The sequence below is a fragment of the Numenius arquata genome, chromosome 10, assembly GCF_964106895.1.
Source record: "Numenius arquata chromosome 10, bNumArq3.hap1.1, whole genome shotgun sequence".
Classification (NCBI taxonomy): Eukaryota; Metazoa; Chordata; class Aves; order Charadriiformes; family Scolopacidae; genus Numenius; species Numenius arquata.
In genome coordinates this window covers 41,712,520-41,726,308 of record NC_133585.1, presented here as the reverse complement: position 1 = coordinate 41,726,308, position 13,789 = coordinate 41,712,520, and the positions used below count along the sequence as shown (strand labels likewise).

Below are 13,789 nucleotides of genomic sequence, written 5' to 3'. Positions count from 1 at the left end.
TCACTGACTGCACCGTAAAAAGCAGTAAGTAAAAAGTCTAAGCAAATGCATTTAGTATTGCACCAATATGAGTTCAAAGTATTTCCTGTCTGTGCCCTGAAATACTTAAAGTCTGGACACGCGAGCCAGAGCAGCACAGGGAAGATCCCTGAACTAGCCAGGTCTCTACAGCTCTATTTTTCTGGTTCTGTTCCCCTACCACTATGCTCCAAATATTCAACAGATACAACAATAATGTTCCTGATTTCCTCTAGTATGATTTATAAACAGACCGTCTATGAAATATGAAACTATTTCAACTTGTACTTCATAGCTACACAAAAATCCCAAACAGACATGTATTTCCCCACCCCATTAGTCCACTGTTTAGGATAAAAAAAAAAAAAGCGTCATGGAAAAGATGACTTACACAGTACTCCATTAGCCACGATCCCCACTCTCTACTCTCAGGATTTCTCTGAGCTTCCTTGTCAGATATATTCTCAAAAGTTAGCATCATATTCACAAAGACATTACCGCTCTCTTTAAATAGATGTACTAGTGTTTGAAGTTGCAAAACTAATAATTTTCAAGCTTTTGCACTCAGGATGAAATGTCATTTTAATACGAATAGAAAGACTGACTGTATGTACAAGCCAAGGTAAGATTTCAGTTCTCGTTTATCAGAAACATCAATCCAAAAGAAAGCTAAATTGAGAACACACTTCTACTTCTATGTGCATTTGAAGTATGTACAGTAAAAACACCAACACAGCCTCCATGTGTCAACTAGAGAAAAATGCAAGCAAGGATGAATTTTAAAGTACCTGGTAAGCAATCCCTAAATTGAAGCCCGAAATAAAGCTAGAAAACCGCTGCGAAACACAGCTGATTGCATCATATCAAGTACTCAAAGAAAATTTTTTTTAATTCTCAGTACGCTAGAGAATCAGCTTCTTCCTCCTTCAAACCCAGTGAAATCATATCATCCAGAAGGTACTGAAGAACATTTTACATCTATTTAAGACAAAAAAAAAAAAAAAGGAAAGAAAACCAGCTCCATCTTTTTGTGCTGTATCAAAGCATAGTCCTTACGAGATTGTGTAGAAAACACGACGGATGAAAATCATTACTGATCATTCAAAATATATTCTTTAAAGGGGAGCCTAGACTACTGTAAATGGCACACATAATACCCACAGATGATGAAACATAATCTATTGAGGATTTTTAGCTGCATGACGTAAGGGAGAGGAGAATCAGGTTTCCCAATTAATAAGCTAGAAAGAAACCGGTTCTGAATAGGTCACCATTTGGAACTTTGGGTAAGTCTTGAAAGTCTTTCAGGAAAAAAAAGTTACAAGAACACTCGAGTATTTCAATGGTGCTCTCTTCAGCGACCCTACCTAATATGTCTATTAAGTACAAGCATGCAAATATAGGTCAATCCACAGGCACATAGGATCCATGTTAAAAACAGTAAGATAGCTGTGATGAGTGGCACCAACAATTTTGATGACTAACACTCAAAAATGTTGCTTTTCTGAATTACTAAATCAAAATCCTGAAGCAAGTTCCTGCTAGTCTTCGTCACACTGCTAAACACTAAAGTAGGCATGTTTTTTCCCCATTATTGTAGCTGAGCTCAAAGAATTTTTACAATATTTAGTAAGAAAAAAAATTAAAGTATTTCCCCTTTTTAAATTTACACAGACGTTTAATTAGCTTTATTTACAGAGCGTTTCTTTCAGTCTCCAATAGTGCCTAGATAGCATCATCAGGCAAGAGTGCCAGTTTTAAAAGAGAATCTATATAGAATCCTAAAAATAACAGATGGTGATGCTCCTCCAGAAGGGGCAAGCTGGACTACTGAAGCAGCTCTTTCTACATGGCTCAGTTACTCAGGAGTAATTCTGTTGCAGTCTCTACATCCCATGATTTTGAAGACAAGGCCACTATTACTGCATTCTGCAATGAGAAAACAAAAGCAATAACACTTTCAGTGCGGGAACCCACAGCTCTGAGAAGTGGAATGAAAAGTTCACAGATTAATCACAACATGTCAGTTTATCAGTAGTTAAATCCTAACTAATAATTTACAGAAAAAAAATGTTTCAAAAAGGCAAGGGTAGCTCACAAGATTTACAAATAACGTAGTATTTTAAAATTCTGATTCTTAAAGAGAATTAGTAAAACAGAATTATTAGACCTACAAAAGGTCACGGAAGTAGCGAGTCTACTTTAGTACAGTAATGACTCCCTGTATTTATACACATATATTTGCCTTGCCCCTACTGAAAAAATATTGAAGTTATATATACTTACCCTATCAAAGCCCATAGCACAAAGGTTTTCTATTTTTTTGGTGTATTCTGGACTAGAAACTGGTGCTCCAGCATACACATGTGCCCAAAGTCGAGCTGTCTGTTTAAACATTTCTGGATTTTGTTTGTACTACACAAAAGAGAGAGGGAGGAAAAGGGGAAAAGTTAAATCAGCTCAGCAATCCAACCAAAAAGCAAGATGATACGGCAGATTCTGATCCATCATTCTTTCTACAGTATCTTCAACAGCGTTTCACACTGATCATACTGCTCTTTTTGAAATGATATTTGGAGGTGAGGATTACACACAGAGTAAACCTACGCAAGCAGTTGATCTAATGAATTTGCCTTTAGGTTTAATTACACACTATAGGTATTTCATGTGTACAATCAGGTATGCGCTCAACTGTACTGCTCAAAAGTAAAGCAGCTATATTTAGCACAGCTACTGCAAATTTATATTCAGTGTGGCAGAGCACAAATTATCCCTACGTTAACATCTCATGAAAGTACATACTGCATACTACTCTAATGAATTTCTCTCATCACTTAAAAATATGCCTGGTTTTATACACTGCAAGTAGGTCTGCAGTTTTTCAGTCAGGTCTGACATTTTACTACCAGGCTTCCTCCTGAGAATAAGGATATCGATCGCGTACATGACAGAGGGCTGAAAAATGGGCAAGCGTGTGCAAAAGGCTAAGCAGCGACAACTCTTGTCATGCAAGCCATTATTTACCAGAAAAAAAAATCATGTAGGATATGTAAATATTGTTTTGCACCAATCATTAACAAGTTTCCTAATAAACAACAGAATGGACCTTATCAGGGAGTTTTCAGCCTGCGCCAAGAACTCAAAAGCCAAGAAAGTGGGTCATCTGTCATAAATTGTACTCAGAAAAGCAAGATGAGTTTCCTATTTTAGCAACTTTTCTATGTAATACCAAGTTTAAGTTTTTTCTATTAAAAAAAAAAATGCTCTCCCTTAATCATTACACTTAAAAAAGTAGGCATTCCCACCTTTAGATATACAGTAAATTTTAGCAATAAATGATAAGACAAGATATTCGGGAATATGTCATTCAAATATTTAGATGCATTTTAAGGACAGAAACATGGCTGATTATCATTCTAAGCATTTTATTCATACATTAAAACAATCATTAAATCTATTAAACACTGGCAAAGTAAATTCAGTACTTTTTTTCTTTTTTTACAGCTGTACGTTTCATTTTACCTCTCCTACAGCAACACAAACAAACTACACTGCATTGCATGCCCTGTATGCCTCCCACTAATTCTGCTCCACTTGAAGTAATCTGTATATTTGCTAACTGATTATTAATGGCATTAAAACATGGGAGACAATCTATTGTTGGAAATAACTCACTGTGTTAAAAATATAGTGGTCTGTAATAATTTTCTTTGGTTGTAACAACTAGAAAAGAGGAAGGATTAAGTTAAGCATCCGTAGCATCCTGAAGTACTACATTCTTCTGCTCTTAAGAGATCTTCCCCCCCTTTTTTTTCTTTTAGACATTTTTAAGAATACTGCCAAGCCTAGAAAGCAACTAGCTGAAGTGCAAAGTATTAGTCATAAATGCATAACTGCATTTTATTCAGAACTAGCTTTTAGTGCTCTATAAATAAAATTCCCTTACTTAGGTAACCGTAAATAATCTAGCTTCTCACTGAATTGAGAAAAGCCTAAGGCACCTTTTACTGCTGTCTCTATATCAGGAATCCGAGGCAGTTAATGTTGCTGTATTTAAAAAACCCAGCAACTAGTTGAAGTAGTTTTGACACCAGACAGCTGGTGTCTGAAAGGTGGCAGGTGTCTGAAAATACTGCCGTTACTCAAACAGGAGTTCTCCCTGTACTCTCCCCGGTATTCAGCTCCAGAGCTTGTGGGACACTACCACTTACCTGGACAGCTTAGTAGTCTAACACATAGTTTAGTAAACATAATGAAAAATTAGTGTGGAGGATAAATAATTCCTTGTGAATTTTTGTTTTGTAAAAAAATCCAAACCAACAAACAAACTGAAGGAGACCCCACCACCAAATAAAACACATGAAGGAACTGGGCGTTTACCATCACAGCTCTCAAAGACCTTACAATCACTCAAGGCCAAACCCCAGCATAGTTTTCACGTGGGTATTTGCAGGGAACAGGAGAAACTGAATCCTCCCTACATCAGCCAGGCCACAGTCCCACTGGGCACATCCCCACAGGCACCTGAGAGGCAGCCTGAAAAATTGCTCTTCATAATCTAGGAAGTTTCAGGAAGTTTTCCGTCCGAGAAAAAAAAAAAAAAAAAAAACTCTTTCCAGCCTAAATCCTTCTACAAGACCGTTGGCGATTCCCACACTAAATTCCACCATCAGGGTCAGAATGGGAAACACTATTCTTGTTCTTTGTAAAAAAGGAAAAAGTGGTTTTGTTTAATAAAGAGAGCGTGTGACAGGGAGGGCATGCATCCGGCAAGGAAAACCGGTGCAGGGACATGCCTGGTGGCCTTACCAGCCTTTGCAACAATTCTCCCTGTGCAGAGCGATTCAGTCTGACAGAGCTGTTCAGGGACATTTGCTCAGAGCAGCCTTGGAGTATCGCCGAGTCTCACACACAAGCCTTCAGTACTTGCTACAGAGTCCAGCTGTAGCAAAGAGCAACCCCTCACCCAGTGGTGCAATGGGCCACCTCTGGTCTCCAGGCTTCCCTCCAAATCCTGACAGGTTTGATTAACTGCTAATCTACACCTATTTTATAGGGAAGAAGCGCACACATTGTCACCCTCTCCTGCAGGTTCCTGACTTACAGGAGATATAGATGAGATTTGTGTTGGAAGAACCTTCCTACTTGCTTTGTTCTTTTGTTAATGAAATAAACCCTTACTACCAGTCAGTGGGGAAGCCAGGCCTTCTCCCTCTCTTCCCAGAGGAAAAAGGAAACCACCACACAGGACTTTGTTGAAAATTGTCAGGCTATGAAGTTATGGAATGACTGTTCCCATCTTTCATCAACACTTTAAATAGAACCATGTCAGTCCTGGTATGGCGTATGATCCAATTGACTTTTTTTTGTTATTACTTTTTATAAGTTATTGCTACTGTCTGAAAAGTAACAAACCCTGTTGATTATAGAATTCTGCTGATGACAATTCAACCAGTGACTATAATAGTTATCCCAAATACTTGCAAAAGTAAAATACATAGGATGCTTCATTCAGGTAAATTGCTCCTTAGGATTAAACCCAACAGTAATCCATCTAAAGTCACTATTCATAAAATTCTCACATTAAACAAATACAATGCTCAACAATATTCATGTTAATCTGGAAGAGAAGCTACATACCAAGCCAAATTCAATGAAGACCATTAAGTCTAAAACTTAAAAAAGTTAAAACTAACTTTAAACCAATACAACATTGCTTTTCATATACTAGAAGCCTTAGATTTCAGAAGGCAAGTTATACTTGAATTCATTTAACTGTGCTGTTATCTCCTGACATTGCTGACAAGCTAAATAAGGAACAAAACCAAGAAAACAAACCTCCTGACAGTGGACTGCTACTTACTCTGGAATCCAAAGAGTAAAGAGCACAGAACACCATAGTAACTCACACTTACTATAACGCAATTTTCCAATAAATTCTTTAAAAAAAATAATCTTTATCTCCCCTAAGGTTTGGGATGTAATCTGAGTTAGCAAAGGTTACAGAAGTGTTACAAATCTACAGGCCAACAGAGTATCTTACCTGGTTTGCCACTACTGCATCTTGGGGATCATCTGGTTCTGCAGCTGCCAACAACGCTTGCAGCGATAACAACACTGTTCTTAGAGTCATTGCTGCTGCCCTAAAATTAAAAATTTGAAAATGACTTTACAGCCTCCCACGCCTATACTCACCTTTGCTGCTGTACTAGTAGCATAGAAGATGTACATGTACAGATTGTAAATCTAAGATATTATAGGTATTAGAATACCATTCAATATATATATTCAAATAGGGTTTTAAATGTGGACTTTCTTCTTAACAATGCTTTCTTAATGTAGTCTTTGATCTACACATTTGATTGTGGACACTAAAAAGAATTCATTTCATCCGAAATAACAAAAAAAAAAAAGTCAATTTGAAGTTTGTGTCATCCTTCCTTACCACCCGTAACAGCACCTTTGCCTAAGATCTAGGTACTGAACTGGCAGCCCATGTGTGCTCCCTCTGCTGGCACTCTGCACAGCAAAATAGCATATACAGAAATAGTGACCTGTATTTTAAACACTTATAACAGGTAAGGAATTTTATACATTAGATATCTTCCACCTCAGTTTTTGCATCAGTTTTAATACGACAATTTTCAATAAAATTTAACAATTTACATAATTAATTACTACTATAATAATCAAAAGGTTTGACTATTACAGAATGTGCATTTTTTTCCAGAATTTTAGATTCTCTTACAGTTAAATACAAGTACTTCAGGTTCCAAGCTGAATGCTTCTTCTAAGCCAAAGAATGTTTAAACTACAAACAAAGCTGGGGATTAACTAGCAAGATTAAATATAATGAGCTAAAGAACATCTAGTTACTGAAACGTATGAAACATATCCTCAGTTGCGTGATGAGTGCCCAGCTAATACATAAACTCAAGAGTACAAAGCATCTTGTTTTTCCACATTTAAATCACACACACAAAAACCTAAGTGAAAGAACATAGAAATATTTTCGCTTTACATGTACCTACGCTATTTTACTCTTATAATGGTCCTATTTGTGATCTCTACTGGTTTATACTATCTTGAAATTAATCTATTTAATATATGCGTTGATGCCATAATTCACAGTGGTATCTGCAAGTATTAAATAGATGCAACGCAACATGTTTACTTTCCAGCATTCAGGCGTCACAGAATGCTAAGTCTTTCAGGCCTTACTATGCCTGAATGGATTTAACCATTTTTATTTTTATGCACTGAATTTCTGCATAAAACCTAAAGTCTTTTTTCCCAGCTAAGTAATTTTATTACTCTATTTAGTGTAGTTTTAAAGGTAGACTTAACATGAAATATCAACTGTAACTGATACTGTAGTTACTTTCACCAAATAAAAGCTGTTCTGCACTTTCCTTTACAGAAATCCTTTTACTTTAGAGACATCTGAAAATACTGCTGTTATTTAAAATAAGGAAGATGACATTAAACGGGTCGTGGCCACTTGTGCCACATTTATATGCAATTTACTTCCATTTACCTTCTGGGAGTAGAAAATACACCTTGGGGAGCAGGAGGCACTGCTAAGGACCAAATGTGCCATGGACACCTAGAACAACTTCTGTGCTGGCTCCAGCTGACTCTGGCTTTCAGGACTGCTAGGCCTTTTCAGTCCCTGTTCATCTGTTATGTTTGTAGATTTTTACATAAAGCATGCTGGGACTTGAACTTCTGTTCTGACATTCCAATTTCAAAATGAGTAATAAAAATAAATATCCATTTGGATATACAGATGGCTATATGCTCAGAGAACTCAAACTCTAAAATAATAGACAAGACTAGTTTAACTACATATGTAAAAAGGTTTAAAAATGTAGTTTACAACTTATTTTCAAGTCTCATGTCTCAAAATGGCTTTCACATCTCACGCATAATAAGACAAAGTCTTCACCGGACACAAACATTTAAAGAAGTATCCTTAAATCATAAAAGAAAACCTGTTACAGCTTCAGCTGCTATTTGTATTGAAAAAAGGAAATTAAATTTTGTGATTAATGGTAAAGAAAAGCTGACGTATTTCATGTAAATACTGTATACCCATCGAACATTTTCTACCTTTAGGACACCAATTAATTTTCCTGATCAAAGAACGTAAAAAACTTATTTTCTCTGTAGCTTAATTTTTCCGCCATAAATTAAGATTCCCAGAAGAAACTGAAGGGACAGCTAAAAATAGATTCTCATTCCCCAAGGATCTTAAAAAGCTCTTCTTCCTTCCCTTTACCTTCTTTTTGGAGAATAAAGTGAATGGAGATGACTGCCTAGAATTGCATTTAGAGGCACTAGTAAGGCAGGACCTGTTCCTCATCAGCAAAGAGCAAAACCAATTCTCATCATCAGCTCTGGAGGAAAATCTATGCTGATAGTGGCACAAAACTGAAGAACCCAACACACACCCCCCACACGACATCCCCACAAGCTAGTGAAGAATCTGCTGCAAAAAAGTTGTATTTTCCTTAAAATGAACTTCCGGTGGAAAGATACACATCTTCTGCATTTTCCAGTGCTCCTCAAAGGTTTATTTTTCCAGAATACAATCCTGAAAAAAAGATATTTCCAACTCTTCTTATATTTAAAGTTTATTCCTAGGTGTGGATTTATGCATACTCTCATGGAGTTCAAGCAATTCCCTCTGGTAACTCAAGCCAGCTACGTGCTTGGGGTTTAGGTTTTGTTTTTTTTCTCTTCTCCTTGCCAAAGGCAAGATTTTGTATCACTCCTGACAGACTTCTGTATAATCTGTTCTTAACCAGAGCCTCACAGGTTTCTTGGAAAAATCTATTTCAATACTTCAACGTGCTTGATATTCTCCATGCTAAAATGGCTTTCCAGTCTTTCCATGTAGCTCGTGTTTGCTTAGACCATCATTCTTGTTACTTTACTCTGGATTTTTTTCCTATGGTTCCCATCTTTTTTGGAATACAACGCAGGTACACTCCTCCAATGGAAGCCTGACCAATCAGAACTAAAAAGCAAGCAGCTTGTGTCATGAGTTTTGTCGGTAAAACTTCCTACATCCCAGCATCCTATTCATCTTGCACATGACATTACATTGCCTTTGTCCCATGACATTACTGGCGCTTGTTTTCTCCTGAAGTCCTAAACCCTCGCCTCCCACCCCAAAATGCTGCCCAGCCACTCTGCAGGTCTACAAGTTTGATATGACAAAATGAGAGGAAAGGCCAGCAACACCCACCAGTGAGCTGCAGAGAGCTTGCTACAGGGAAGCACTGTCCCTCTGAGAACTTCAATCTAAAAGCCTCCACTCTGGACATCCTAACCAAACCCCAGGCTTTCTATTGGCATTGCATTTGTTAAACAGCAAGGGAAACAGGGAGTGAATCAGAACAAAGAAAGCTGATATACATTTTATTCTCTTACTTTTTTTTTTTTGTAGTATCTTGGGGCATGTCCATTGAAAAAAGAGCACCCCTAGTTTGGTGACTGCAGTGGTAATATTAAAAAGCACAGCAAGCCAGCTGTGCTCAGCATGCCTGAGGTCAGAAATCTTTTACCTTTTGATGAGCTGAAAGAGTCCTATGAGGATTATGAAACACTGCCAGTTTTTCTTTTTCTTCTTTCACTTATGTTCGGTACATACCTCTCTGGAAACAATCTCTCCAGTGACTTTGAGAGGTAACCCAGCAGAACAACAGAACAGCAGCAGCCAGCAGACTGCTGCTCCGCTCCGGCAACCAAACACGGCTACTGGGAACATTTTTTATTTTTAAAAATTTTTAAAAAAATTAATCTGCAATATTAATTCCATTTGTGAAATAAGTAGGTTTGTTAATCCAAGAGAAAAAGCTCTGGGAACTTGTACCAAGGGCTTACAGAATCTGGAAGGAGGGAAGAAATGAATAAGGCCTTTCAGTGGAAGCCCCTTGTATAGTCACTATTTACAGGAGAAATACAAGACTGGGCACCCATTAGGGAAAAAAAAAAAAAAAAAGAATAATAGAATAGCTTTGACATAGTGCGGGGGGGGGGGGAAAGACAGCCTGCTTGCTGAAGAGTTCCCTCAAACAATGTTAATATTCTCTGCATTTTTCTCAAAGCGTTAAAGAGGCTCAGTGCTCCTCAAACACCCTGAACAAAATCTAGCAGTTTCAGATACCCCAGAAGATGATTACTATGAGCTGGCTGTTGCTTATGTATCTATTAAAATTGTATTATCGCATATAATAATGACCTCTGCATCTCAACTAGAACTGAAGCGTGAATCCTCCAATACAGCCACTATGAAAAATGTATTCTTATTATTCATTTTTATTTCAACTGTCAAAACCACAACAGCCAAAAGTTTTTTGTACATACACACAGCCACAACACATTTGCTTGATAATCACTGCTCAAGGGATTTATGCAGAACAGCTTTCATGTAATTTAGTTCTCAGGTTTCAATGAACAGTATTAGATACATTTTGTATTTAAGAATACAATTTTGAGACAGAATACTAGCCTGGAAGATAAATATAGGCTACAGTAAGTGAAACCACATAACAAAAGTCATATCAGATCAGCATAAACAGTATTCCTTCTACAAAATCATATCCCTATTTTAATCCTACAAGCAAACAGTCGCTGTTCTGCAAACAAACTAGCGTAACAGGTATTTACAAATCTAAACATGATGAAAATCCACAGCTGCAAAGAATTTCAGCACCAAGCATATACTGTGGAGAAAGAGTTTCATTAAGCTCATTTAAAAAAATCATTTTAAAACACTGCAAAGTGATAAAACCTTCTGCCAATATGCAGAATATCTCAACTATGCTCATTAGAATAGAAAAACATTACCATAGGATGGGTGAGTAGGGAAGAGACTTTTTTTTAACTAAACACACACATTCAAATCTTTGTATTTGTATTCATCATATATAAATGAGCATTTCATCAGTTTATTAACTCTTTAAGAAACCCTACTAAGTCCCATAGGCCCAAATTCTGTCCTTTAACTCCCACTGACCTCACTGAAAAACACAGATATGCATTGGAATTTGAGACTTACATTTAAACACAGCAACAAAAGCAGCATTATTCAGTTAAGAGCATTACAAGTCAGTGAAGTGGCACTTCAGAAACAGAGCTCATTGCTAGAAGATTTGACAAGAGAGACTGAAGAACTAAATATATTTTCTAGAACACAGCCATTAGAATATTTCAGAATTGCATTTGTCCCATGTACCTTTGAGTATCTGGTGAAATCCATTAAATATTAAATTAGCAAGGTTGGGTGGGTGTTGCTTGGATTTTTTTGTTTGTTTGCTTTCTAATGAAGCTATCGTTTTATTCAAACCATTGTTGAACCTACACATACAAAAAACTTAAGACATGGTGATGTGGGCTTTGCTCAGTTTAAATAGCTAAACCAGCCTATACTGAAGAACAATAAACAACTTGTTTAAACAATATTAGCTATTCATATAGCTTAAGAAGCTTTAGGAAGATACTCGGAAACAGTGTTATCTAGATCAAAGTTAAATTACTTTGTTTTTAATTCAGAATGCAATAAATAAGCACGACTTCTGCTAAGAACCGTCTTTCCTCAAAGTTTCCAGGGGAAATGCCATCTAAGTACTGTTTTTGAGGAACATGGTATTTAAAGGCCTCAGTATGGAAAGATTAGCCTTGAAGACACTTTTTAAAAGTCACAGACCTTGATACTATGAGTAAAGCAAACAAACAGAGCATAAAGGAATACGAAAAGATGGAAGAAATAAATCAAACCCTAAGCTTAAAAACATTGGATAAATTCTTCCCAGGACAGTATTAGTAATGCTGGGATGTAGTTTCACATTAAGCACTTTTGCTGCTAGAAATAAAGAAACTTTGCCTTCCCATATCCTCACTATTTAAACCTTGCCCTGAGTGAAATAAATCTGCTCTCCCAGCCAGGCTTATGTGCTCAAATCACTGAAGTGATCCCCATGAAAAACACCCTCCAAAATTTGTTCTGCCAAAAAATCCAGGCCACCCAAAACCAAGAAAACAAAAATAAAAAAAAAATCCCATCATACAAACGAACCAGTCAACCTCATGCCCATTCATTCATCTGGTTTAGAGTACGATCTCTCAGGAAACCGTACCTTCACAGTTCAAGAGTCATTAATCTACAGATAATTGTAGGATGGTTATGAATAACTAACTAGGTGCAGGTACTAAAGTGGACTGACTTTACTGATAGAAAAATTATGCCATCTACCATGGCACATATGTTGAAAGATTCTACTGCCTGAAAAAACATCAAGTGCCCCGAGGCTGTAAGAAAAAACATGCAGTTCCATAAATAAAGACAACAGCTTGTGATTATTATTTTTTCATTTTAGTAATTTAGACTATCCTGTGCTACATGATTTGCATCATCTTCGCACTCTGTAAGAGACGAATACACTGGTTGCGTAACCTGCAAGACCTCAACTCAAGCTTTTTGCTCTAGAGTTTCTCTTTCAAACCCAGCTGATGTCTGCTTGGCCAACAGTAGTCTTGATGAAGTTGTTGAATTCACAAGCACTTGAAGCTTGTATGGATTAGACATTGATATCATCTGCTGGGGAATTACAGTCCTATTCTTTTGGGGCAGACGTGGAGGAAAATAACAAAGATGAACTCCATTCATGTTAGATATAATATCTATCATACAACTGGTACATATGATCTTCAAACCACATGAAATGTACCACTTGGAAAAACAAATGAACAATGAGTTCAGCTTGCTACAGTTTGGACGCTTACAGGTCTGTTCCACAGATTTTGGTTATTAAAACTTTTTCAGTAACATTAAGTAATCAAAAGCCTGCAACTTACCAATAACTAAAAGGCAAATGGTTTACAGAGGTGCAAATCATAAATATTATCAGTGACAGCTGTGAGACAGAATCAGTACAGTCAGTCTCTTCTTCTCCCTTTCCTATTGCTGACCTGTTACCTTTTATACTCCCATACTCACTTCATACATTGCTTTAGCTCTATCAGAACTAATATTCATTTAGAGTATAAGTCAAGAATGAAAATGAAAATAAGCACTTGCTTTTTTTCTGCTTACACCTCAGGAGGCTTAAAGGACAGAATTCAGGAAGCAATAGGTAGCATTTATTAATGGAAAAGAACTAACTAAAAAAAAAATTAACACCAACAAAACCACCCAAAACATCAACAACAATGAAATGTTCACCCTAACCCTAGTTAAAAATTTTTTGTAAAAGCTCTCTATACTTATAATATCTACTTAGTACTTTCCAAAATTGTACCAAATCATTTCATTTGCATCTTTTCAACTCAAAATACTACACTGAAATATTGGAAGCTTTAAGGATACAAATACAAAGCGAAAAGCAACATGAGCTGTTGCCTCCTATCCAAGACACTGGTATATTTGATTTTGCACATTTAAATCCATATGGAGTCTTACCATTGATCTTTCAGAATATCCAAACAAATGGCCCCAGTGACTGAGCTAATATTAGGATGCCATATTTTGGTGATAAACCGCACCTACAAGACAAGACAATTTTAAAAAACAGAAATGATTATTAAATGCAATATACTAAGGAAGCATTTTATATGCAACATTTCTAATAATAATATAAAGAAATACTAATTTAGGAATTATCAAGCTAAAAAACAAAACTAAGACATAATACCACTTATTTCAGGAGGTTTCAAGTTTGCAAGGCCTTTTGTTAGACAGAGCCTTGCTTTACTCAAAAACAGA

At 36.6% G+C, this 13,789-nt stretch overlaps 1 protein-coding gene across 6 annotated transcripts in view; it reads right to left on the bottom strand.

Moving 5' to 3' along the window:
- Nucleotides 1–579: 579 nt before the first annotated feature.
- The window catches only part of UBE2K (ubiquitin conjugating enzyme E2 K), a 38,762-nt gene continuing 25,552 nt past the window's right edge, over nucleotides 580–13,789 (bottom strand). For 4 of the 6 annotated variants that reach the window (XM_074154806.1, XM_074154811.1, XM_074154810.1 and 1 more), the window contains 4 exons: nucleotides 13,487–13,569; nucleotides 6,062–6,161; nucleotides 2,305–2,433; nucleotides 580–1,947 (listed from right to left, as the gene is read on the bottom strand). In XM_074154806.1, the coding sequence (XP_074010907.1) occupies nucleotides 1,873–1,947; nucleotides 2,305–2,433; nucleotides 6,062–6,161; nucleotides 13,487–13,569 (387 nt within the window). In that variant the 3' untranslated portion in view covers nucleotides 580–1,872. The remainder of the gene's footprint in view (nucleotides 1,948–2,304; nucleotides 2,434–6,061; nucleotides 6,162–13,486; nucleotides 13,570–13,789) is intronic. The other 2 variants (XM_074154807.1, XM_074154809.1) reach the window with 2 other exon arrangements.